Raw genomic sequence first — 27,834 nt, 5'->3', positions numbered from 1 at the left:
TAATTATTAAATGTAATTGTCGCTTTTAGGTAAGGTTCATGACGACCTTAGAGCTCATGCTGCGTAAATAAGGAAAATGTTAAGATTAAATGTGTTCAGTTCTATTCAACGACAGTGGCCCCAGTGAAACTGTAGCTATATCCAAATCATGCATTACAAGAGTAAGCAAAATCGGAGCACCTATCTTCCTCACTGTCCAGCGTCAGGTTGACAAGCCTATACGTAGCACAAACCTGCAATATGGGTTGTATAGCCCTTTTGGTGCTTTTATTTTTATCAGTAGACACGATTCAGTATGGGTAGGTCCTGCAAGTCCCATAAGGACATCACCTTTCCCTGAATTTGACTTTTTTATGTCCTACTAGCCACTCCCCAAGGTGCTTTTTCAGTAACATGTTAACTTGCCAGCTAGTCATTCTGTTAACGGTTCAGAGGAATATCTTAACGTAGTGCTTAAAATATTCCCCTCATCAAGCCCACATTAGGTGGCAACTTTACTCCTTCTATGCCGGTCTACGGATGTATAAAAATCCCTACAGCTTGTTTAGATAAGGCAGTTGACACCATGCTCAATTAAATGGACCAATTCTCTAGTTTCAGGCTCCAACCCAAAACAATAACACCTGCACTACCAATCCTAATAGACAATTTCTAAAAAATCTTAAGTATGTTACCTCCACAAGATACCAGTTTTTATGAGCATGTGTTTATTTATAAATACAGTATAAACTTTGACCTTAGGAATGCATTTCTAGCACCTCAAGTCTGTTTTTGTTGCTTCACCACTTCTTCCATTCTAACTATTCTAATAGTGCTTAAGTCTACCCCTGCTCCAAACATGGCCAAAAACTGTATTCATTTCCCAAACTGAATCAACCTGGGTGTTTTTCAAAGAAACAAAGATGCCAAATGTTGAGCAAATGACTTTATTAATAAGAGTGAATTTGTCTAAAAGCATGCAACCATGTGAGGAACCACAACTAGTTAGAATTGCTGCAGACACGCACAGGTGAAATTGCAAACTACTGATATACAGGGAAGCATCTCACTGCTCAAACCTCTTAGATGTTGACACAACTGGTGGCTAAGAAAACCTCCAAGGAACCACACACTAAATATTGCAAGAGACCAATTAAATATTCTATGCATGCACAACAAATTGAGAATGAACTATTTAGTAGAGGATAAGAAGCATTTTTTTTCTTTTCAAACAACAATTCATGGTAAATTGGGCATTGGGATTGAGAAAGGTCAATTTTGGCATTACAACAACAGCTCTGCAAATTGTATTTGACTAGTTTTGAGACATGATGCCCCAGCTCTGGGTCTGGAGAGAGGACTGAATGGTTCATGGAGCAGCTCATTTGCCGTTTTTAAGAGGAAAGCAGCAGCCTGGCTGGGTGGTCAGCGGCGGACCGTGGTCCAGCCCTCATCGTCGGTCTCATTCTTTGTGCGACGTGGGTTGTCTCCATCCTTGTCAGAGCGCCAGGAGGGCTTCTCCCCATCTCTCTCTCGCTCCCTGTGCGGAGCCCTCGAGGGGGTGTCCCTCTCCTCTTTGCGATCATCCCTCCTGTCATCACCACCACGACGCCAAGAGCCCCCTGCAGGCAGGAATGTGTAAGCACACCGATGATCGCACAGGAACTTTCAAATGTAGTCTGCCTATTATGACTTGCTGACAGAACACACCAAGGGAAAAAAAGCTGCTACCTTTGCAGAAACAAGCTGCAGGGATCTGGAGGCGTCCGAATTATTAAAGTGGTACTAACCCACATCTCACACCACTCAGGGTACAGTTATTGTTACTGGACTTAGGTAAAGTACCTGCAATTTGCTCTTAACGCAGTGTGACTGGATTTAGCTTGGTTCTGTCCCTCTGCACGCTCAGATTAATCAATTAATCAATCCTTTTAGCCAACAGGAAACAAATTCTACTACTTCATGAAGTCTGGGCAACTCACCCTCATCGTTCTCTCTGGCTGGACCTCTGTGTTCTCTGTCCTCCCTGCGGTCTCTGTCACGGCGGTCGCGGTCATCACGTCTGTCGCGATCACGGCGATCATCACGGTCAAAGTCTTCTCGCCGAGAGTCCCTCCAGCTGCTGGACTCTTCAGTACCTCCCCGTCTCCAGCCACCACCACTCTCCTCACTGAAAGCAGCAGCAAAAAAGAAACTTATGCTTGTTAATGATAGAACACCACTACTCCACTGAACATTTTCTGAATCATCTGATTTGGAAAATCTGAAACTGGAACAGGTCTGTAATGGTCCCCAACCTACATGGAAATGCTTTTTAACATTTTAGGTCCCATTTTAAGCACCAAACTCAGAAATGAAAGTGAAATATCTGCTCACCGGGGAGGACGACGCTCCCTGAAGCGTTCGGTTTCCTCCCGCTCATCTCCTTCCTGCTCGCCGCCATCATCATGGCCTCCGGCATCGCGGGGGGGGCCCCAGCTTTCCTCCCGGGCCTTTTCCCTCTCCCTCCATCCACCTGGAAACAGCAAACACAAACCCTTTACAGCACATATCACAAGGACACTTTTCTGTCACCCATAAGTGTGAAGGAAACTTTAACACAGAATCCCTATTCAGTGATAACCATCCTGTGTTAATGAAGCAAGAGAATGATTCCTTTTCCTAATTTTAAGCTGGCCTCACATCTACACATGGAAGCTCCAGCACATACCTGGCCTGCCCAGGGGTTTCCAAGGTCTGGAGTCATCTCCACGGCGAGATCCCTGGTCATCTCCTCCTCTCCTACCCCCTCTCTCATCATCTCCACCTCTCCTGGGGCCTCTGTCATCATCAAAGCCCCTCCTGGGGCCTCTGTCATCATCGAAACCCCTCCTGGGGCCTCGATCATCATCGAAGCCTCTTCTAGGGCCTCTATCATCATCAAAGCCTCTCCTTGGGCCTCGGTCATCATCAAAGCCTCTCCTAGGGCCTCTGTCATCATCAAAGCCCCGCCTAGGGCCTCTGTCATCATCAAAGCCTCTTCTAGGGCCTCTATCATCATCAAAGCCCCTCCTAGGGCCTCGGTCGTCGTCCGCCCCTCTTCTGGGACCACGGTCATCATCTCCCCCCCGGCGTGGGCCTCGGTCCTCATCGAAACCTCTCCTGGGCCCCCGGTCATCTGCGCCACCCCTGCGAGGCCCGTCTCCACCCCTCCTGAAGGGCGCCTCCCTCTCCTCGTCCCTGTGGAAGGCTTTCTCCTCATCACGGCCTTCCGCACGCCAGTCTCTGCAGACACAGCAGCAGGTTAAAGTCTCCTCCACTCCGGTATACATCTCCATTTAAAAAGCGAGCAATCAGTACTCTAAATTCTGCATTATGTTACTAGTAATTCATTCAAGTAGTAGGATTTTTATAACTAGAACATTAGGTGTACGGTTTGTCTGCTGCAATTTGCACCTAACATTCATTTTGATGTTTTTATCCTTATCATTGCACTTATGAAACAGAAATAAGACAGAACTAAGACTGCAGTGATGGTATCCTTGTTTGTAGTGCTCAGGTGTGGATGCAGGACTCACCGCTCTGCTGGGCGCCGCCACTCAGAATCATCAGTGCGCTTCCTCCAGCCTCCCTCGTCCTTCTCAGGCCAGTGCTGATCCTGGCAAAGGAGAACAGTGTGGGAACAGAGCTCACATCTGATCTCAGACTGTGTGTCCATCTGTGCTGAGCCTGAATTTCAACACTTTGAAGTTTATTTGACAAAACATGCAGGAAATAAAGGTCGTAAGCAGCATTTGAAAACTATAATCTAATGCTACCGGTGTCTTTACATGAAGGGTTACACAATGTCATGACAACTGAATGCCAGAAATTCTGACCACTTTATCACTGACTGATAATTACACTGGTAATTAGCACATGCACCAAAAGTGCGTGACAAGCATTATAAGACCATACACGCCAAGTATTGTGGAACTGGCAGCAGTGCAGCCAACCTGGCAAAAAAGCTGTGTGTTTAAGTTTCCAAACTTAAATTTGGGCAAGAAGAAAACCCAAGAATGCAAGTCTCGACAGTCACACTTGACAAGTTTAAGGGCGTGTACACCCTGATTATTCATTTTGTGTGCACCAAAAACAAGCTCCTTAGGAAAAACTGTAGCAGGGCATGTTAAGCACTTTATGACTGCACTGCTTTATGACTGCACTGCTGTGCTGCTATACCTTGCTGCCTTTGTCCTCTGGGATTCTCCTCTCCTCCTCCCTGCGGCGCTCTCTCTCCTCGATCTCCTGCTGCCGCGCGCGCTGCTTGCGCTCCTGCTCCTCCAGTTTGCGCAGACGCTCCTGGTACTCCCTCTCCTCCTCCTCGCGCTGCTCCTGCTCCAGCCGCTCCCTCTCCTCCCGCTCTGAGACAGTTCAGGGATCAAAGGTCACACACTCCACCAAAGGATTTAACACCACTACTTTATTCATGGCATGTCCCTATTAATATCTTTAGCATCACCGTGGTGTTCTCTGATGCTGAAAACAGGCTAAAACCTGCCAAGCTGCCATGTATCCTGGATGGGCCCCTTCCATTACACTGAGCACAACCTTAGAGCTAAACTAAACTGAGGTCACACCTTTCTTCAGCTGCTCCTCGTGGATCCTCTGGGCCTCCTCCTCTTTCTGACGATAGTAAGCATTGCGTCTGTCCTCCTTCCGCTGTTTTTTGCGCTCCTCTAAACGTTTCTTCCTCTCTTCAACTAGGCGCTCCTGAAACTGTTTCAGTTTTTCCTACAAAGACCAAAGAAAATTATATTTTTAATGCATTCATGAAATATAAAGTGCAAATTTACTTGACTAAAACAGGCGTACGTATATAATATGAACATATTTTTCCCTCTTTTTCATTACAACTAGATATTATTCATTCCGTTTGACTACAACAGTAGGAGGTCATAACCAGGAAAAGAACTCACACCCGGGTTATCAAAGTCAGAAATGGTTTGCAAGTAGATAATCAAGAAAATTTCCAGAGTTAAAAAAAGAAAAAATGTCTGTGGACACTCATTAATAACCTCAACAAATGCGCTCTTAAAAATGGATGCCTTATAGTAGGATACTACAATTGTCTTCAAAAAAAAAAAAGAATGAAAAGACAAATGTCTACAACTGATATGTGAACATACTGGGTTGACCAAATGTAAAAGTAAAAAAGATGGTTTGATAGCCAGTGCAGGTCTACCTCATAGATGAAGCTACGGGCAGCTGTGATCTTGGACACAAAGTTTTCCTTGTCCTCCATCATGCGGGACATTCTCTGCTTATGCTCCAGTGCCTTCTCCCGCTCCACCTTCATGTTGCTGATCTGTAACAGACATCAACCAATGACAACCAGGACATTATATAACCAGCTGTGCTGACAAACTATATTTATGATGTAAATTCAGAATACTACGAAAATGTTTGTCACTCTGTGTTTATAGAACATATTTCCACAAGCAAGAACACAAATCCAAATGTTAATCTACTTACTCTTTCTTCTTCCTGTAGTTCCCATAACTCCATGTCTTTGATGCGCTGCTCTTCGTATGCCTTTTTGATCAAGGGTATCTCTTCAAGTCGCTTGGCCCTCTCAAAGTAGTCAATCTGCCCAAATCAATAAAAGAAAAATGCTATTGATTGGCAACACTGTTTAGGTTAGTAGCGATGTGACCACAGCCACTTGCAGGACACCCCACTGCAAGTACTCAAAATACTCCTGATCTTTTTAAATTCAACAACAAACAAATCAATCCATAACATTTTGACATCACCAGTTCCTTGATTTTGTCACTACAGATCTGAAGGTAAAACTCCGGCTTCAACAGAAGTAGATGAGTAGCTCTGGAGTAATCTGGAATAATTTGGGCGTCATGTGAAATCAGTCATGGATCTGGTCCATCCTCACCTTCTTCTCCTGGTTCTTCAAGCGCTCCTGCAGTTCCTTCTTCTCCTTCTCCAGCTGCTCCACCTGCTTGGCCATGATGAAGTCTGGGTCCAGCTCTTCCAGGTCCTGCATGCAGAACACACATCCTGAGCAAGCAGTTTGACAACAGAGCATACACAGAAAACCACCTCTACACAGATGTTTTCCAGTGTCAGTCAATGCTACTCATCTTGTACCCACATTTAATTTAGTGATTACAATTGTATTCAGTTACGTAACTTTCAATGACAACCGGGGGAGTTAAGGTAAGGGCAAACAAAAAAAACCAGGTCAGCAATTTTGTAAGGCTAGGCTTGTACTGTCCCCAGGAAATGATACATACGTATCCACACAGAAAAGGCCCATTTGACAGTAAGTACCTCGATGTCAATGTCTTTGAAGGCTTTGGCCCCCAGCTCGGTCTTCTTGATCTGCTCCAGGCGCTCGCGCACAGTCTTCTTCTTGATCTGCTCGTGCTCCTGCATTATGCGCTCCTTCTCCCGCTCCTTGGCCTCCTGGCGCAGACGCTCCTCCTCCGCCTTGCGCACCTTCTGCATCTCGGCCTCCCGCTGCTCCAGCTCCTCCTTCTCCCTCTGGATGTTCAGGCTCTCCAGCCGCTCCTTGCGCTCCTCGATGGTTTGCCGGCGGGCCAGGATACGCTGGTGCTCCTTGCGGGCGTTCTTCAGGTAGGCGGCGATGGCCTGTTGGCTCTGCTCCTCACGTTCTTGCTGAATGTGTTAGAGAAATCAGCAACCATTAGGCACTCCTTTATCAAAGCAGTATTTAATTCAGCTAAATCAACTTATCCAGAAGGAAAAAATATTTCATCCAATCCAAGAGATCTTCATTATATGAACAACGCTTTTCTTCAAACTTTTCCTTGAGATTACAGTGAGAAAGTTCTCTTCTCTACAGTAGGCCCCCGAAGAGAGGGGTTGGGGACTCACCAGGATGGCTGCAGGCTTGATGACCTGGATGGCTTTGGCCAGGGAGGAGGACATGGCTGTTAGCTGATTTCTTATCTGCTCAGATGGCATGTTCTGCAGGAAGGGGCCCACTGGAGAATCCTCCTTGGTCGAGTAGTTCAGGTCTGACCCAAAACTCAGGGTGCGCGAAGTATGGTCAATTCGTACCTGATGAGTGAATTTTACCAAAAAAAAAAATTAGTCATGATTTAAACCGCAGAAGTGAGAAACTAAAGCAAAACTTTGGAAGGTACAGTTATACAGAAATGTTGAATACTATCTGTATAAGCCAAGAAAATGATTTACTTTATCATACATAAAACCACAGAATTACAGTGAGTGGTGTCAATGACTCAATTAAAATGCACCACAAAAAGCACTGTTGCTTTCCAAAGTAAACCACTGGATGAAAATTCTACTGAAATTACAGGCATGAATGATTGTCAAACTGCACAGCACTTGCCATTTCCAGACTTGTAATGCAGCAACAAAGTTCATGCAACTTTTAAAATATTTATTAACTAACACCTTCAGTGTACACAGATTCATCCCAACAATTCCTACAACACTCAATTATTTAAATTATAATTTCAGTTTTGCACACAGTACATTTTTATAAGTAAATGAGCTGTATCCAACTGCATCAAATATTACACTGATTCACAGGGTGAGAAAATGTCCCTGCAAACTGAACCCAAGTCCATGTATCATTACTACCCAACAAATTCATACCCCTGGCTGTTACTTTCCCAGTAGTGACGTACCTGCAGGTCACAATGGCGGGCTGCATCCACAATGCAGCGCTCCAGCTGGAAAGCATCCACAAAGGGGACAAGGGAGGCCAAGCGGCTGAACTCGATGCTCTGGTAGATCTGAGCCACCTGATACAAAAAAGAGGCGAGTAATGACATCACTGGCATAAAGTAACCCATTAAAGACAATTACATGCCTGTTTGACACCACACTCAGATTTCACAAGTACAACCAGGTACAACTCAGGTTACTGCCAAAAACCTAAGGAGATCCTACACTTCCTGGTCTATTCAAGTACTAATATCTAATTGATGTAACTAGCAAAGACAACTGCTAACTGAAGGCAGCTGTAGCAGCAACAGTATTTTATTAAGAGACTTTGTCTGAAAGAGGTAAAGGCACATACAGCTTCAGAGAAGAGTCCATATGAAATCCATTTTGAAATGATCCCCACATAGAAATAAAGCACAAGATCACCATATCAAGTAATTGGCAATAACCCAAACTAGGTTATTCCTGAGGGCAATCACCATCACCAGTTCACATCCAGAGGTTGCTCAGCACATCTGAATCAAGAGGCATCTCAGCTCTTCCACAGAAAGAGCATGACGTTTAATCCAGTATTATGAAAAGCCACTTCACAAAAGACTGCTGCTGATGCAATCTTACCTGCTGCAGCAGCCTGAGGATGGTGTTGTTCTGCAGGTGGGGCACATACTGCTGGAGGTCAGACTCCTTCTCAGCCTGGTCCCTAACCCAGTTCAACACCTGCAGAGAAAAGAAACAACCACTGTTTAAACACCCCCAGCTCATGCTTCTAACATCAGAAAACTCAAACAAACTAAAACAAATTACTTGGTACACACGAGGAACTAGAGCGCTAAATTAACTGTTACCTTAGTCACTCTTCCACAAAGCTTCAGAGGGTGAAAATCCACTTCCAGCCAGTTGTACAGCTCCTTCACTTCGGGGACAATGTACTGCAGCAAATTAAACCTCACCTAGCAGAGGGACAGAGCAGAGTGAGACAGAGCGTTCCTGTGCAGACAGCGTACACGGTGCAGCATGCGCTTTCTGCGGGGAGGGGATGTACCATGTCGTTGATGAGGCTCTGCCTGGTGGGGGGAGACTGCAGGCCCAGCAGAGTGGCCAGCCTACGGTGTTTCTCCACAATGATACCATCCATGTCCAGGAGTCTGGCGATGTCCGTGCGCTCCGGGGTGATGGGAATGGACAGGGTGGCGAGGAGCACTCGGGTGGACATCCTTTGGACAGAGACAGCAGAGATGAACCTTTTGCAATGAATTCGAAGTGGTGTAAAACCTGGCAAACACCTCAGGTGTCAGACTACCTTTGCATCTCCTCTTGGGTGAGATTCTTCCTCATCTCCCTGGACAGATGGTACAGGCGGTGCAGAGTGCAGGCATGAAACAGCGCATTCCCTGACTTCCAGAACACTGTAGACACCTTGTTATAATAGTTGGCCATCAGCTGTGGTTTTGGGGGCTTCTTGGACAGTGCAAAAAGTCCATGGATGTCCTCTACAGCCTTGAAAGCTTCCTGAAAAATGAGATAATGTTTGCAGTTTACTTCAAGAAAGTTTTTTAGTGTAATATTAGCAAAGCAGTGTATCCAATAGGTAACCTGGAAATGTCTACATATTGTTTGATTTTTATTGTAAACAGGCTGCCAACTAGATGGCTGCATGTTATTTACAACTGTAGATTTTCAGATAGTATGTTACCTTAGCACTACGGCATATAGTAACATGTATGTGTGTGCATGTGTGTGTAATTTGTGAGCTAAGTGTCTGCTGATTGTATCTTTTTGTATATTTACTCACTCACATATGCCCTTTACCAAAAACAATTTCCTTTAGTAATTTTTTGGCATTTTTTTGTATAAATGCAGCAATAGAGTTCACAGCCTAACCTAGGTAGCATGATGTTATCTGCAAAATCACATTTAATGTGTGAAGGCTCACAAGCCATCAGACCAATGAGCTAGATAGCAAACCACAACAAGTGATGGCTAACCGACTGCTGGCTGGCAGGAAATCACCAATGGCCAGAATTAGTTGATGACTATCCTGATATAATACTGTTATTGTAATTGCTAGTGATAGCAAAATATATGCCCTTGAACCACGTTCACGTGCTCACCGAGATGGACTGGTGGCCTCTGCCCAATGACAAAAGATTGTCTGTTGCTAACCTGCCAGAGCTCCATGCTGATGGCACTGTCCAGCTGGACCAGGCGGGTCTCCAAGTGCATAGACTGACTCTCCGGGTTGTTCAGGTTGATGGCGGTGCTCTGGTTGTGGTGCCGCTGGATCTGGCCCAAGTGCATGCGCAGGTTGTCACACAGCTTGCGGAACTCCGCCTTGCGCGTGTACTGAAGGCAGAACTTAAAGGCTGCGGAAGACACACAAGGCTCATGTGGTTGCAATGGGGGGAGTAGAAAAATTACACCGATTTACAGTTCTTAAAATTTACACTTTACAAATTGTACGACTGAACCATATGGAATGATATTTATAGAGAGCTAGTTTTTTAAAGATTTCTGTTTGTGAAGCATGTAAATATTTATCGCAAGACAGTAATACAGCAAACCCTGCTTCCTCAAATGATTAAGACTGTGGCAGTTTGTGACTATGAAATGCGGAGTGTACAATCAGTATACATTACCTTGCTGTGCGATGTCATGGTAAAGGCGCTCCACCTTGGAGTTGTTGCGCAGCAAATCCAGGCACTGGCGGTAGGATTCCCACAAGAACTTCACCCAGGGGGTGAGTAGCAGGCGATCTGTACGGTCCTGGGTGTCTTCCCCACTCACCGCACTCAGCAGCACACTGCAATCACACCACACAGCCAGTCAAACTATAGTGTATATGTATAGTCATATGTGTATGATCGTTTCCTTTAAATGTAGCTGCAACTAAATATGCTCCCAGGGCCTTGCCATTTGCACTGCTCTCACTGAAAAGACCAAGTTGTCTGTACATCTGATGCAAAATTGATTTTAAAACTAAAAATTTGTAAGGGATTACTAACTAAAAATGCCACGATTATGGTACTGTTCCCCCTGTACCTCTCTGGGGTCTGGATATTGTCCAGATCCTCAATATCCAGCACCATCTGCTGAGACTCTTCTTTAGCAGTCTCAGTCTTCTCCTCGGCCAGCTTCAGGTAGGCCCTGACCACATCCTCCAGAGACTTGATGTTCACCTGTGACAGAAAGCCAGAATATCACTGCTGAGTACCAACCAGAGCACCAGTGAAGAAAGTATACTCAATGCAGATGCATGATGCTTTCTCAATGCCAATCCCTTCCCTCCATTCTAATTGGGACAGATAAATGTGTTCATCTGGCTATACTGGTACTTCAAATTTTAATTATCATCCTGTTTATCTGAAATGGGGCTGCTTTTCCTAGGTTACCCCACAGCTAACAATATGTAAGATCTGGTAAAAGATGACAATTTACAGTCCTTCAGGTGGCAAGCTAACGGTTTCCTGGACCAGTGATCAGAGTATGGACACTGACACAGAAGCACACTTCTTTGAAATGCTCTCTTTTCAGAGTGTTTGCAGGTCTGGATTAGGTACTTTACTTTCTAGCATGTGAGACTTGTGGGGCACACACCTGCTGGCAGATGTTCTTGTACTGGTAGAGGCCTTCCTTAGCCAGGTGGCTCTTCCGCAGGTCCACACAGAGCTCCAGGTACTTGAGCATGATTGGCTCGTGGATCTTCTGCCATGTTCGGTGCTTCTTGCTCTTGATGACATCATAAAGAACATCCAAAGCTGGCTGCTTCTTGCCAACCTCAAGAAACTCTGTAAAAGAGATGAGCAACGACTGAAACTGAAACAAATCTTTTAATGTGTAGGTTTTATTGTTTTACAATCTGCACAAGTTAATATTTAAATGAAAGTGCTTTCATCGCCTCTCAACCCCAAAATTACAGACAGGAGTATTCAGTTAAATTTCTGCAGAAAAAAATGAAGTGAATTATACTCAGCCTAACACCACAATTCACAGCATGCAATTTAGGACACTTTATACAAACTGAACTGTGAACATGCCTGCACTCAAACTGCAAGCGCAGTAACCCTAAGCAAATCAAAACATATTCCTAGTTACACTTTCCAGTTCAAACACCAATATCAACCTGATTGATATTTATCAGTTGATATGTCAACTGGCAATGTTTTGATTTCAGCCAAGTGGCATCCACATACACACCCTAACCCCCCTGTTTTCCATCTCCCTTTGGCCCCTCCAGACAATACAGAAAAGGAGGAGGAGGAGGAAACACAACACATTACCAATCCACCACGTGCAGCTGTAGTAATAGTTTCAGCTGCACATATGATCAAATATTAAAAAAACCCTTTTGACTAAGAAAAACATCAGCATACACTGAGATTCTCTGTAGCTTTTTTGACACTACAGAGCCTGTTGGAGACAATAATAGGAGTTCTAACAGGAAAAAGGTATCATATTAAGCGACGATTACTCAATAACAGGAGCTCTTATCCGGGGAACATATTTTACAGTACACGCACTTCAGAAAGTAAACAGACTGGGAACAAATTTAGCACTGCATGGCGCCATATTGTGAAGCTAAGAAACTGCACAGCTTTGATAGGCTTCTATGACCTGAAAACTCGAAAGACTGTCAGCAAAACCACTTTGTGTGAATACATATTTCTCAGCACAAATGCAACAATAAAACATCAAAGGCGTTCACTGGAAATTTTCCCTTTTAAACTGCTTGAATTCCTACGTTTAAGAAGAATTCCCACTGCGAACTTACCATGGTTCTTAAAAACCCTGGGGCATTTAGACAGTCCATAGGTAACCAATATTTAGATAGTGGTATGCAATTATCAATACAGAATATCTACCAATCCATCTAATTCGCCCAAATAAAACAGCTGGTATGTTACGCAACTTGTTTTAGGCCCGGCACGTGTCATGTCCGACACAATAACGTAACGTTAGCTGATGCTGAACTTCCAGCCTAGGTTGCCAACATGAGATACAAAAAGGAGGTTTTAAAGCAGTGTTCTCTGAAAATAAATTTCTGTGTTCAGAAAACAGCTACTTAGCTACCAACAAGCATCTCATTTTCAAAGGCATTGCGTATAAAATGTGTTTTAGTTGCTTCAGAACAAATTAATTCTGACATGGCCGTCAGGAAGTAGCTCGCTAGCTAGTCGTAGCTAGCGACACAAGACCTCACAAACTTTCATAGACGATAGGTAGTGAGCTACCTAAATTACGGAATTAATATAAGTACCTAACGATTGCTAACGACACCTGCATGATGGCCAAGATAGCATATCAACTACATAGCTAGCACACGTAGCATGTCTGCTACAAAAAGAAAAGGTTAGCCAAGTCGCTGGCAACATCAGTCGTTAACTAATCTACACATTCACGTTAACTAGACGGAAAACAAAAAACCTTCATATTTTCACTCTTAGCAAGGCAGCTACTGTGAAAAACGTATTAACGGAAAAACGCAGCCTGCGAACTACTGCATATAAAGGTCTTGGAAAACCAAGAAACCTAGCCCGTTACCCTGTGCTCAGCCCTAAGTAATCAGCTACAGCTAAGCTAACATGGTAAAAGTTGCGCATCATTCCAGATGCCATCTCAAAAGCGCGGTTCGCTGTCTACGGACCAAGTGAACGAAGAAAAAAATTGCAGCCAACTAGTCAGCCGTCTAGCTTAAGGACGGAATCAGTTGTCGAGACAACTACACTGACATCGACTTATTTGACAGACAATTTACTGGACGAGGCCTACTAGTGAACATATGGCCTGATTACGGGTTTCTTTCCAACATGGCTTCCCTCCACGCCGTGTGGCTGCAGCTAGCTAACTAGCTAACACACTCTTAAACTACCGATGAATACAACCTCCATAACTCACCGTTTGCTCTTTTCAGAGCGTTTTCCGGACGTTGAAAATATGCCGGCATTGTTGTGGCTTGCAACTGACGACGATTTCAAGGTGTCGGGGGTATATTTTAGACAACCCAGCAATCCATCCGCAGCTGACACTCAACTTGCTCTGTCAAGCTCCGGAGAAAGGGATGACGCGCGGGAGTGACCCTTCCTCATGACACAAGTTCCCCGTATGTACTGGACGAGGGTAAGAGATAGAGGAGATATAGAAGTGAGTAGATCGGTCTCAACTGACAGTTCTTTTACAGTTACTTACCGTGCAAAGTAGCTGTCTGGATGTTTAGACAACCAATCACATGGTGTAATATTTCGAAAATGAAGAAATTTCAGATTCTTCTCTTCAAAATTAAATTGTTACATTAAATTGAATGGGGGAAGGGGATGAGAAGAAGACACCAAATGAACTGTTGACTATTATCTTAAAAAGTGAGTCGAAGGCACGCATATTATTTACTTTTATTTATTTGTTAATGCCTTTTGAGACTGTAGCTAACAATTGCTAATACTAATGTTTTAAGCCATAGCTGATGTTAAAAACTCCAACTGTGTGCGTTCAACAGTCCTTCACTCAAGTGTCACTTCTGTCCTGCTTAAAACTCTTTAAACTGAATTAACGATCCCCTTACTTTGATAGTAATGAGTAGTGAGTGTAAATGTAGACTACACACAATAATGGAGTCATTGGCTTCATGGTATTGCAGGAAGTAGTGCAGTTATTTGGTTAATTTTAAATTCTAAAATCCGTCACTGTGCAGTACAGTATTTGTAATGCTTAAGCGTCTAGCGTCTATGCTGTCTGCTTTCTGCTTCGTGATGTTTAAGTGGTCTTGCAGGAAAATGAATATGCGTATTATTGTCATCCCAATAATCCCAGTGATAGGATAATAGTAATAGAAGCAAAGATTAAAGTTCGACCCTCTCCTGTATGGCTGCCCGGCTCTTAAATTGCCCTGCTCTTTGACACGTTAACTATGTCTGAATTACTGTAATTTAGTATTTATCCAGTTATTCTATTTCTATGGTAAGTAATATGGTCCTGAGTGGCCTTCCAGAACGGTAGGTGGCAGCAATGCCCATTGATAAAGAGTGGTTGAGAGTGAAGGGGGAAAGAGGAAGGGAGAGGTAGCTGTTTGGTTCATGTCACATCTGTAATAATTGTATTTTTGGAGTTTTTCCTTCTTCAGTGTATGACTTTTCCAGTACTGTCGGTTCTCCAAATCAAAATATTAACTACGCAACTGTTAACTATCAAATGTTAGCCCAAAGGTCTTGCTAAGTGTTGTAAATATCACACTTTTCTTCCTAAAATGGCTAACACATCAGCTAGCTAGCTAATCATGCTAAGACCTCAAATAGTGCGTTAGATGGGTAAACTAGCTAGGTATGTAAGTGAAGATAACTGTTAGTATTGTCAGTTGTATTCATAGGGATTGTTATTGTATTAATGTATGCCGCAATCTATGTCTATGTATTGATTAGCAAGGCAGCTAACTAGTGGCCGGTTTACAACTAGCCAAGTTAGGTCCTCGTCCTAATTTAAAGTTGTTAAATGGCTACCAAGATCAGCAGCTGCTCATTTGAGAAATTACCACATACAGCTAGTTAGCTACACTGTTAATTGTGCTCTGCTTGCTCCAGCTAGCTAAATGAAGCCTGTCATCTGATTAATTCCAATAACGTCTATGTGCCAGTTTAACATCTTGCAGTATCAGAAACTGTAAGCATAGTCCCTGTTTTAGATTATGTTACCACACTCAGAAACAGACAAACAGTAGTTTATAATTGTGTCCGTACTAATGCAAGTGTTGACAGTTAGAGAGCTGGATTTTTTTTTCTTTTCTGATTTAGAGGAGCCCGCCACTGTACTGAACTGCAGGTGGAGGTACAGGGATGGAACATGGCTGGATCTGAAACTCAACTGATGCTGAGCGTTGGGTTAATCGGTAATGAATATTTAACGATAGCCTACATAAATGCACGTATTAAGCATGGCAAGTCTGAAAGGTTCCAAGGCCCTGCAGTAAAATTCGATGTCATTTTGTCCTTGTTGCGTCGTTATGGTGACTCCACCTCACCTTCAGAGAAAGACGTGAATGAAGATGTGCTGTGGGTGTGGTGCTACCCGTCTGTCAGCGCAGAGATGCGAGATCTTCTGCTAAGGAAATGCTGCCTCACGCTCGAAGGCTCCGTCCTGCACACCTTTGTGTTCGGCCAGTTCAACCGTACCTGGTACTACATCACCACGGTGGAAGTGGAGGAGCCCACCGCTTTGAGAAAGGTGTGGCTATGGCGGTGTTGTTGAGACGTAGACCAATGGCGTAAATATTTATTCATCCTTAATGTGACAGTAATAGGATTTGGAGCACAGATGGCAATTCCTGCTTGTGAGAAATTTTCAGTATTTTATTTTTTTCCAGGCGATTTGTACTTGCTTGTAATACACTATGATACATTTTAAAGTTTTTGCTGCATTGCTTACTTTTACTGTATAGATAGGCCTACATGTTGCATTGCAGAACCATTTCCTTTTCGTAAGCCAAAAATGTCTTTTTCTCTCAAGGTCACGCATTTTTCGACAGTTCTTACAGCAAAAGATTTCAACCCTGAGAAGTATGCAGCTTTCAGCAGAATACTTTGCAGGTTAGTTACCATCATCCACACCCCCCCCTCCAACTTCAAATCAACCCCTTTGCCCATATTTTGAACATAAATATTGTCTCATTGTCATGCATTGATAATTCATAACATTAGCACTGCAAATATGTCAAGCATAATAGGACTGAGAGTGTCAGACTATCTTAAATGGTGAACACATGGCTGTTTGTCCCGTTTCAGGATGTACTCCAAACATGGCAGCCCAGTCAGAATGATGGAGGGCTACATTGCTGTGCTCACCAAGGGTGTGTGCCAGAGTGATGAGAATGGCTCCTTTCTCATAAAGGACTACGATGCCCGGAAGGCTTACCTAGCAGGTTCAATCAAAGGTATATTCAACAAATTACTCTCCCAAGACTGTAACAGGGAGAAAACTCAGGCATTTAATCCTCCAGTGTCATCAGACATGCTTCACAGGAGTTTGTGGAAGCATATCATTTTCACTGTTGATGTATCCACAGTTCTCTTTTCAGATGTTAGCCGAACGCTGTGACAAACCTAATGTCTAACTTGATTATGTTTAACACATTAATACATTCAGAACTCGGGTGGAGGGTGCTTGTTAACTGGAGATTAAATTGCTATTCTTACATCTGACACTAGGTGGTGCTGTAAGCAGTGAGAAGAATCTCAAGGGCCATGACACCTCACTTGTTTGAATAAAAGACTGGAAAAAAGTATTTCTGATGTCTTTGTAATGAGAGTCACAGAGGCGTTCCAGTTAGTCTAAGAAAGATCCCTATTTAACACAGTTGCATAAAGATATTTACATTTCTGATAACTCCCATTAGATATTTTAACCACGGAATAATTAAAACAAGCATCCTGTTTTTGGTCATGGATCTTCATATTTTGAATTTGCATTGGTGCATTTTATAACCATTTTGTATTCACTGAATCTGACTTTCAATAGCTGTTAGCTCCCCTTACTAGCCATGCAGAAATATGGTTTGAGTCATAAAACACCAGAATTCCCATAATACAGACTTGTTTGCACCTATTTTGCAACTTTTTATTGACCTAACACTTAAAGAAACAAAATTTCTCCATTGTATGTTGTGATTGAAAAGACCTGCTGACTTTCATAGTTTTCTCTTAAAAACAGGGCGGTGAAACTCAGTAACATGAGTGGTAGCAGAACATAACCTGCTGTCTTGTCATTCAAATCAATTTGTCTTCCTGGGTAAAAAAAAAATGAAACAGATCTCTTCCTTTTTATAGTTGTGTGCCGGTTGTGTAGCTTGATATTAAATCTGGGTAATCTGGTAGCGACAGCCGTGCAGGTGCACGGTGTGCATGTTGTGTCATGCGGGTTTCATCTGGTTTTATCTGCTCTGTTTCAGATGTGGTGTCCCAGTTTGGAATGGAAACCATCATCCTCTACACGGCGCTGATGCTGAAGAAGAGAGTTGTGGTTTACCACCCTAGAGTTGAAGCACTCTTAGAGTTCACCAGGTGATTCTGCTGATGGAAATATTGGTGATCGTGGTGTGTGTGTGTGTGTGTGTGTGTGTGTGTGTGTCTGTGTATCTGTGTTGGGGGGCACGGCTATGAATACTAGAAATACTAGGGGTGTACTGAATTTCTATTCATCTCTTATTTTTTCCAGTGTATGTCAACAGTTTCAGATGGATGATCTGAGAGCAGATTCTGTGTGCTAAACTGTTCCAAATCTCTTTAGTGATTCTGCTACTTACCTGACCTGAGCCCATTGGGATCTGATGCTAGAGGTTGTTCTCGGCAAGGATCGGGCCAGCTTGTGCCAATATTTTATAACATGCTTGGGTCCTTATTGGGGTGTTATTTTATCTCTTAAGCTGTAGAGTTGTTTGTTGTATGTGTATTTTGGAGCATAAGAGTCATTTCTCTGCATTTTATACAGTTCATATTTCTTAGCTAGCAGGCTAGATAGTTGCAAAGCTAACTTTAGGAGTAGAATGATTTGTTTCCTGTAATTACCTAGTTACCATGTTTATCTTTGGTTTCCGGGGCTTCACCGCAGTGTGTTTTGACAAGTTTGAAACTGCCCTACATTTTATTTAGGTTTGGTAAAAAAACACTTGTTGGGCTGTGTTTTCTCAGGGTCATGGTGGCTGTGGGCTTAAAATTCATAATGATCCATGCTCTACCATGGCAACTGAAATCATAACTTAAGTATTTGAAAGGCCGAGGGGTAGATAATTCATGCACTCAAATGCAGCATTGCTCTGTTATGCACAAATACTTCTGCTATGAGGGAAGTTTATTAAGGGTTTGTCTGGATAAATACACATGCATAAAACTATTCCCAACTTATATTTGTGATCAAAAAGACCCCAGTTTAGACATATATTATTAAAGCCCTGTCATATGTAGGTGTCCCACATGATGCATGTCTATTTAGCAAATTTGCTGAATCAATAAATATTTTAAGAAGACTTTTCTATTATAAAGAATCCACAATCAGATGAGTGCTGAGAACGTTAATTAAATCTGCTGTGGTAATTCTGAATAATGAGTAAATAGTCTTTTTACTTCCACCACTACAGATATGACAACTAATGACTAGCAGGAGTTGTGCAATTCAGGAAAGCAATAATGCTTATTCATAAAAGCTTCCTTATAGCTCTCCTATTGTTCGGTGCCAGCCAGTTTTGTGGGAGCACTCACACAGTCATGAATTTTTATATTGTAAGAGGTAAATTTTCTGTTTTTGACCTTGTCAGTTACTAGATTTTGGTATGTTTTCTGTTCTTTAAATCTGCTGAATTACTCATAACGTGATGATCTCAACTGTATAAGAATAGGTTACATTACAAATTAGTGAACACTGTAGCTTAGTTCTAAAAGGTGGGCAGGTCTTTGTTTTTAACTACTTGCACATTGCACACTATTTTAAATAATTGCACATCATTATAAGTGTGTTGGCCATAGTCATAGTTATCAATGAAAAACCTTTTGTAAGAACTGAAATAATATTTGATTAAATGTGTTATTCAAAGTTAAGGCTCATGTTTAGTAGTTAATTTGAATGCCCTCCTTGTTTAACTTTGTGGAAAATAATCTCCATCAAGAAAACCTTCTCTAATGTGTGCCTCAGAGTCCTCCCAGCACTGACGTGGCATCGGAAAGACTGGTCAATTCTTCACCCCTATGTACATCTGAATGACACAGAATTAGAAGCCCTTCGTTTATGCACAGGTATGGATGTGTAATAGCATGTCTTACACTACATCTGGAATTAGTGTTTCTTTTTAATGGTGTATATTGATATCACCGTTTTATTTCATTTACTTTATCCAGAGGATAAAGTAAATGAAATAACTTCAGAAATTCATCCTTAAACAACTGTGTAAGGATTAGAATTACTGATGTGAGAAGTTGGTGGAGACTTATGCAAACATAAAAACTGCAGTTATCAAAGGTGCTTCCACCAAGTTAATTTAAGGGTGTTCAGACATATGCAACCAAACGTTAAAAGTTTTTCAATTTTATAATACTTTTTTTTTTTGAAACACTGACACATTTGATTTTCACATACATATTGTTGGTTACAGTTTGTAGATAAAGCTACAGCAAAGTCTGACTTGTCTTGATTTCAGCTTTTAAGACACCAAAACCACTGTATATGAGGTAACCTACATGATCCTACATCATTAAAAATGAACTGTCTAAAAAGTGTGGCTTTGAATCAAATGATCTTAAGATTAGGCTTTTCTCATGGAGGTATTAGTAGATATGTGCTCTACTACTTTAATCAGTAATTCGCTTGTTTCCTTTTCAGGGTATGTTGCTGGATTTGTGGATCCGGAAGTAAGCAATAGATCTGACCTGTTTGACGTGTATGTCAACCTCCCAGATAGTGAAATTACAGTTTCCCAGAGTGCAAAAGGTGGGAGCCACATCTGCAATTGAGTCCAATGTTGTCATGTTCCTGATATGCCCATGCATAACAAATATGGAAGGCACTGTAGTTGGGATAAATAGAATCATGTATAGGGTAGCAGAAGTATTCATAGTATTGACAGGCTTGCAAGTTATATGCTGCAGCTAAATCATGTTTCTTTGTCCTTTTAGTAGAGAAGAGTGAGACAGCAGGATTTAATTAGTTTCAGTGATGGGTTAGGAGATAGGGGGAGTACACCTAAATAGGTGAATGAACTCCAAAATTCATTGATATGAATGAGAATTGATTTAGCAGTAAAATGTGTTTTTTAATGTGGTGCCTTTGAATCCCGGGCCTGTTGGTTTTGAATTTAACAGTTAAAACCCTGAAATTCAGAATATCCTTGTTATTGTCCCAGTGAAAGTGATGTTGATTTTTTTTTATTTTATTTTACCTCAGAGGCGATGATGATGGGTAAACTGCACAAAGACATCGGACTGCTCATCATTCAGTCTGCAGAACATGCTGATAAGACAGACGGACAGGTTATAAAGGTGAGTTCGTATTTCGTTCAAATATACATCTTTAGTTGTTAGTTTTATTCATTTTCACTCTTGTTGTTATCAGATGCCCTGGATTAAGGGTTGGGATTTGGCTTTGTGTATTGCTTGCTTGAAGTTAACTGGCTCAGTGGCCATGTAGTCAGATTGTCCATCCAGAACAAGGATGCTTGTGGGCTCAGTCCCCAGCTGAGTCCTACGCAAGACTATAAAAATGGCACCCAGTGCCTGTCTGCTTGGCTTTCAGCATTAAGATCTTGGATTGTGGTGACGTGTCCTGCGGTTGACTGGACTCCTCTACAGGGGCAATGCATTTGTATATGAGCAACTTACAGGTTACATGAGCCAAGCTTACTTACTTTTTGAGCCACTGGTACACTTGGGTGCTGTAGGTATGAAACATCTGTTCATTTGCTTGTCTGTGCTGGTAAACAGTAAACGATTTATTTTTTTTTCCAAAGTGAAACTGTGCTTGATATAATTCACAGTGTATTTCATTCTTTAAGTGAGATTTAAGTTTGTTTCTGCATTGTCCAGTCTGTATTTTTCAGTAACTGATTTCATTGTGTTTCACCTGTCCTTACCTGTGCTTTCAGGATATTTCTTTAAAAACAAAAGAGATTCTGGCCAACCTGGTGTCTCTAGCAGAAGAATGTGAGGATTCAAAAATCACATTGGAGACCCTGAAGCAACGGCACTTCCCCTCAGCAACGGAGAACTTCCTGTTCCATCTGGCAGCAGCTGAACAGCTGCTCAAGATCTGACCATTCCACCCTCTCCTCAGATACCTCTGATGTGATCTGACCATGTTTTCTATCTGACCATGTGATCTGTCTTATCACTCAAATATCACTGATGCATCATAAGAGTCAAGTTAGCACTTGAATGAATAAGTAGGTAAATCAACTTTAATTGCACTCAAGTTAAGTTAGAACATACTGTGCAGCTCTTACAGTAGTAAACATGGGCACAACTGGTGAGTAACTGCAGAAATTAAAAATTAAATTTAGGTTTGAAGGAGTAGGAAGAGCAAGGGATTTTAAGGTAATGGGGCTCACTCTAACACAAACTACTGTTAAATATGAGTGATGCATAGCAAGATGTGTGTGTATCTGTAACAGCTGCAGATTTCATAAGTGCTCCCTATTACTAGCTATGCCTTGTGTGTTCATTACTCATGAATGCACCTGTACAGATGAATATCTGTACTTGTTTGCTGCCATGGTCACATGATGTGGTCAGGTGGTGATGAGTGCCATGACCTCACAGCTTCATAGTCACAGGTTGCATCCCAGGTCGGTTTGTCTGCCTATGGATTCTGTGTTTGGATCCCGGCTCACCTGCAGCAGACTGACTGACTGGGTGAATTATGCAATGCCCTTGTGGTTACCCTGTGATAGACTGACTGTGCAGGTCAGGAGAATTATCACCGCACACTCTTGAGAATCTTGAGAAATGATGATCAATATATCATAATTCATATAATGTAAATTATAGTGCATTGGTAAGCTATACTGTCAGGTTAAAATGGAATGGTTTTTGAGGAAGCCAAATTAAAAAAGACTATAAATCAGCCTTCCCCATCTGCAGCAGCTATGCCCTTAAAGCAAACACTGTCTCTAGTGCCAACTGTATTAAATAGTTTGACTGATGGCCCTGTTGCTGTATTATGATCACAACATTGAATATCATCAATAATATAATAGTAATTACCCAGTATTCTGTGACTCCCAGTGAGAGGAGACACGATGAGAGCAGATAGCAAGGTAGCAGTATCTCACTGGATTTCAACCAAAGTTATTATTTTTTTTTCCATCCTGGTCTTTCATGAGTGGGTAAACTTAGGGTAGATTCCACTGAACGCACAGATCATCTTGTTGTATCATGACTCCCCCCCCCCCTAAGTAACCTAACTGAACCCTATAGATGCGCTACCTCACCCCAGTAGGTCTGACAGTCGTCTCGTCAGATAAACAGTATCAAGGCCATCAGTCAAATGACTTTAAATACATTTACGTAAATGGTGTGAGAGGAGTCTTTTTTCCTACAGAGAAAGGTGCCAGTCAGATTTATAATTATAGCATTAACGTGCGACACAAGCAATAATGGTTGCATCACAGAAACATAGATTTGTGATTGGTCAGATTTGTGCGGTTGGAGATTTCGGAAAAACTGCCGAATGTGAGATTTACATGTTTAAGTCAGTAGCACGAGCAGGTGTCATTGCTGGTGCTGTTCAGTGTCTTATTATTCCTCTGCGCTCACTGTCGGCTCCTGTTGTAACCTTTTACTTGCATGCTACATTCCCGCACTACATTCCATACTTCCATGTCTAATGATCGGCCTCGCCTGTCCTGTAGCTTCACAGTGGTTGACAAAACTGCATTGTCTCCTTTGCAGTATCTTCAGTCTCTTGTACCCTATTGTCAGCCTTTTCAAAGATGTACCTTTTAAATCACATTGGTGAACTTCCACCCCTCCTGCTACCAGTGAACTAGCACCATGAAAATGGCTTAAAAATTTCAGACTATTGTTGAGTGATCAGGTGGAGTTAAAATGATCAACAGTGGATTGTCTCGCAGACTGTTTCTGATTTATGTTGTCTGTTTTTTTAATATTAATCCAGCTTTATTCAGTGATTAAAAACTTGCAAAATAACATCTGGTTGCTTCAGTAATGTGGATTTCTTTTCGCTCAAACATTGAAATTTGTTTTACAAGTAAAAAGTATTTCACATATTTTGAAAGGTTTCTGTTAATATGTCTTGTATTTTAAACTCCGCACATGTGCTTTTAACTTTTAATCATTTGTGAGAAATGTGATGCTCATAGCACTTTAAGAACCTACCAACATTAAGTAATAAGAGAATATTACAAAAAAATACATGTGATTTGCCATTGTGGACTGAATGTTTTGTATTGCATCAGACAGTAATATTCAGGAACAGAAGCAATACCGACATTATTCTCTCTGTCTGATTACATTAGCTTAGTGATTTGGCCCCTTAGCCCTGAACACTGCTTAGTGGTGTGGGCGGTGTGGAACAAGCAGGAGTCATCCTTCCAAACAGGCTTCATCAGCTCCAGGATATATAAACGTGTTCTATTTTGGTATTGGTGTAATTATTCTTTGTATATTATTATCATAATTATAATAGTGCATCTGATAGTGGTAGCAGAGTTGTATTCTTCAGTTGTTATGTATTGTTATTGGACACCTGGAGCCAAGGCAACTATAAGGGCATTTTTTCTCTAGCAGGGGCATCTTATAGGAACTATATTGAGTAAGTCAGCTGCATGGTGCAAGACAAAATGCAAGGTGCAATATTTTTTATAAAAACAAACTAATTATGTACCAAATGCAGCCTAATTTCATTAGATTATACTGTGGCTACGTTGGCAGAGGTCAGAGGGCAGAAATGCAAGCTCAATCAACATAAAGCTTGCAGTACGATTCATCAGAATGAGAGTGGAAATTGTGATTAAGTCTTCAGAGTCCCATTTCACCATATTGTACATATTTTACTAGCTGAATAAAAATATTCTCAATATTTTAATATTTTGCTGTGGATGTTCATTGCCACAAAGGGCAATATATCTGAAACAGAAACTCTCTTGATGAATAATTATTTAACGTACATTTCTGTAGGAAATGTTACAGAACATTTTTCCCATAACTTCCAGAGCTGTGCAACTTAAAATACATGGATACCCTGCAAAACAGGCATTTTATTTTATATATTCTCTTGGCAGACATCCAGGCCAGTTTTGCTTTAATATCTGTGCGTATGTTCAGAAGATGTTCAGAAGAGGTACCTCAGTTAAGGGTACAACAGCACTGGCCCACCTGAGAATCAAACCTGCAACCTCATAACCCTGGGTCCTTAATCACTGCACCACACCATAACTTGGACTGTAGGAAATACTGAATGGCTCTGAGAGAAATATTTTCTAAAAATGAAACTCAGATTCTTCAAGTAATAGTCAAAACACAATATTCAAAGTGTATTTGTTTTTGCAGATACTACTGGATACTACACTTTGAGTGTTGTCTGCCATACTTACATTAGTTTTAGTTTTTTGGACATTTGCCTTGAAATGAAACACATTGGTTCAAAATAAATGACTGTTTATTTGTCTTTATTTACATAAAGAACATTTTTAAGTATGCAAAATGATAGTGTTCTTAACATCTGAAACTATCTTCCATTCCATAGAGCAAAGTTAAGTCAGTGCTGCTGCTTTCACAGAACAGCTGTTGTTTTGAAGGAGTGTGCTTTCTCCTGCTGCCACCACTAAACCCTCAGTAATCTGGTTATGGGGTTGACTCAACCACCCTGGTCACCCGGCCTGTGTACAGTTTGTTCAGCCCTGTTCTCATGAGGTGTGACACTGCCGAAAGGCCCCCCTCATTTTCGCAGCAGCTGGCGGTCTCTAATCTCACTAAGTACTTTGAGGCCTACGAATCCCCCTGATCCCCTTGATCTGGCTAGAGTGAGAGACACGAACAACTTCACAAGTTACAGGTGCTTCCAAAGGATGGTCTTTTGAGTACTGTTTTAGATAAAGAGTCCGTGTAATTGCAGACAGTTTATGGAGACAGTTTCTTGAATGAAAACATTTACATTTTGAGGGCAAAACCTGAGTTCTGCATATTTACAAAACGTCAACGTTACAGAAGAGTGGAAGTCAGCATATGCCAACATGCCAGTGCACTGGGACATTTTTCCCCTGCAGAACACAAGTTCTGGGAATCTCACAACAAAGGAGAGCGCAGGTGTGTCAGTCCTACCCAGCATCCCTGAGTGTGCTGTTTTTCAGGACTCAAAGGTAAAGCAAACAGTCTCTTTAAAAACCAAGAAATGCATATGTTTGTGTGCATCACAAATGTATTGATGTACAGGACAGCCATGAAAAAATCTGTGAATGTAATAAAATTGTGTCTTGAATCTTAAAGTTATTTTGATGTTTAATTGAATTCTCATTTCAGTTGAACCTTACATCAAAGTCTAATGCATTTTTACTATGTCATGCAAACAAAGAACATAATAGTGGGTATAGTCTTAATATGTTTTCATAAGCTTGGAATCTGGAACACTCTTCAGCAGTTGTACTAGCGGTAGTAGACTACTATTTAAAAAAGACTGACAATAATGTCATACAACACTGATCATCTGATTTTCTAGCACACTGATGCATTATGGTCACCCTTCTCTCAAGGCATTGTATAAGTTGAGAGAATTACATTACAGTATATGTTAGTGCAGTGGGTTACTTGGTCGTTTATAACATTGCAGCTAGAAGAAAGGAGATTTGAAACAAGCTTGTTAAGATGATTACTAATTAGCCTGGGGAGGGTAGACACATCTTAATCTTCAGACTTTTCGTGGACAGAAAGCAACATTGAAACAAACTGTTGAAAGACTACTACAACTTTTCAGTACAACCAGTGATTGTGCTTAGCTTTGTGTGACTTCAAACTGTGATGTTTGGCTTGTTCTGTAAAATCCCACAGAAATGGAGACGTTCTCCCGTGAGAGTCCGATCCAGCAAATTCCTCTACAACAGCCCACTGAGGAAAGCCTTTTCTCCGCCCCGACCATCTGGAAGCAAATCAGTGATGGACTCCTTCATCTATGAAAACTGGAGGGTCTACCCCCATGGCCCTGTGCCCAGGAAAGCCTTTGAAGATAACCGTGGAAGCAGAGTCCAAGAGCAGAACAAGCGGGGTTCCCACCACGAGAACCCAGTGAGGCACCGGAGCACAGAGCCCCAAAAGCGGTCAGGCGCAAGAGGGGGAGCGGGTGACCAGCGCCACAGCAACAGAGCCAGGAGCAGCTGCTCAACTGTCATCAGGGGCGGTCAACTCAGAGATCACGGGCAGGGAGAGGGCCACGCACTGACAGAGTCCAGCAACAACATAAAGTCGCTGAGCATCTACCAGTTTTACAAGCACTGCAAGATTGACTGTTGGACCAAAATTACTAACTGCAGTGTTTTCAAACCTTGAATCAGCTATGGTATAATTCTCTGTCAAAGGCATTTATTTTCTGCCTCACAAATAGGAGCCCTTTTAGGTCAACATAGCTACAATTAATAAATACTCTGCTTGTACTCTCTTTCAGTAATTTCTATTTAATTACATAAGATGTGTGTCTAAATGAATGTCATTTTTACCAGCTCACTCAACTATTCTTTATTATTTTCTTTCTTAATATCTTTCTGATATATAGAAAGTATTTTTGAGAATGCTGTGAAATTGCCTCAGAAGTAGGTATTCATTGCTAAAATCATCCACACATGTGAGCACCGCAGACACAAAATATTTTTGCTTCATTGTATCAAAGTAATTCCTGGAGATCTTATTTATTGTTAAAACATCAATGAAAAATGAAGAAAAATGTTATCCTGACAGTGGTATGAGGGATGGAAGTAGTAACAATTTATATAGTAGATACCCAATTCTTTATTTATATGATTCTCAATTCTTATTTTAAATAAATGCTGCTCATAACAAATTTACTCTTGTACTGTATGAACACTGCAGTTCAGATTAAACTCATATACGTATGGTGCAAAGCACATAATGTAAACTGTAGGTAACTTTACGTGGCCCACCTATCACTTTTTTACCATGAAATTGAGACAAGGTAGTCCCAATCTGGCTGCAAAGGAGGATGTCATGTTACATTTCAGCCAGCAGAGAGCACACTTCTACATGAGTGTGCATGTACTTGGACACTATGATCATCCACTCAGAAATATCTTACTTAACTGCCTAGTACGACTGAGAGTAGGCCTATTCTTTATATTACACCAAGTGAATTGTATAATGGGTCAGTAATGTGACACAATGAATCTGGACTTATATTTAACTATGAAATGCAATGTACATTTGTATTAATTCAATAGGAAAAGAAAGCTCTAACACAGCATTAATACACAGCCAAATGTTAAAAATAAAAACATTCTTGAAAAAGGAACAAAATAGTGGTACAAACTGGACAGTCACAATAGTCAGTACATCTTTCTCTGCACCATTTGGCATCTGAGTGGGTGCCTTATTAACCACACACACACAATTAGAAAAAATCCAGGAATCTCTCTTCTTTTCAAAGGTTACATGTAAAAGAGTTTTAACAGGCATGACTCTG

General features: G+C 41.6%; 2 protein-coding genes across 3 annotated transcripts; one reads left to right on the top strand and one right to left on the bottom strand.

The window, feature by feature from the left end:
- Positions 1-919: 919 nt before the first annotated feature.
- eif3s10 (eukaryotic translation initiation factor 3, subunit 10 (theta)) lies at positions 920-13,742 on the bottom strand. The gene is made up of 22 exons (XM_036546859.1): positions 13,567-13,742; positions 11,269-11,459; positions 10,714-10,850; positions 10,311-10,474; positions 9,838-10,037; positions 8,975-9,183; positions 8,717-8,888; positions 8,520-8,624; positions 8,293-8,391; positions 7,635-7,751; positions 6,853-7,038; positions 6,286-6,633; positions 5,888-5,992; positions 5,473-5,586; positions 5,183-5,305; positions 4,578-4,731; positions 4,180-4,361; positions 3,537-3,616; positions 2,690-3,243; positions 2,356-2,494; positions 1,962-2,149; positions 920-1,601 (listed from the first exon to the last, which is right to left on the bottom strand). The coding sequence occupies exons 1-22, from the start codon at positions 13,613-13,615 to the stop codon at positions 1,405-1,407; spliced, it is 3,813 nt and encodes a 1,270-aa protein (XP_036402752.1). The 5' UTR covers positions 13,616-13,742; the 3' UTR covers positions 920-1,404.
- A 966-nt stretch (positions 13,743-14,708) lies between these two features.
- Positions 14,709-23,301, top strand: dennd10 (DENN domain containing 10). 2 transcript variants are annotated; one of them, XM_036546704.1, is made up of 10 exons: positions 14,709-14,723; positions 15,450-15,544; positions 15,683-15,879; positions 16,162-16,241; positions 16,437-16,585; positions 17,600-17,711; positions 19,336-19,436; positions 20,020-20,127; positions 20,581-20,675; positions 21,278-23,301. In XM_036546704.1, exons 2-10 carry the CDS (start codon positions 15,499-15,501, stop codon positions 21,443-21,445), a joined length of 1,056 nt encoding a protein of 351 aa, XP_036402597.1. In that variant the 5' UTR covers positions 14,709-14,723; positions 15,450-15,498; the 3' UTR covers positions 21,446-23,301. The 2 variants fall into 2 exon arrangements, with proteins under 2 accessions (XP_036402597.1, XP_036402596.1); XM_036546703.1 differs by having other exon boundaries at positions 14,712-14,749.
- The last annotated feature ends 4,533 nt before the right edge of the window (positions 23,302-27,834 follow it).

The sequence above is a fragment of the Megalops cyprinoides genome, chromosome 15 (genome assembly GCF_013368585.1).
Source record: "Megalops cyprinoides isolate fMegCyp1 chromosome 15, fMegCyp1.pri, whole genome shotgun sequence".
Taxonomy (NCBI): domain Eukaryota; kingdom Metazoa; phylum Chordata; class Actinopteri; order Elopiformes; family Megalopidae; genus Megalops; species Megalops cyprinoides.
Note: the sequence above shows the minus strand (reverse complement) of the source record. Positions and strands in the feature narration are given on the sequence as shown.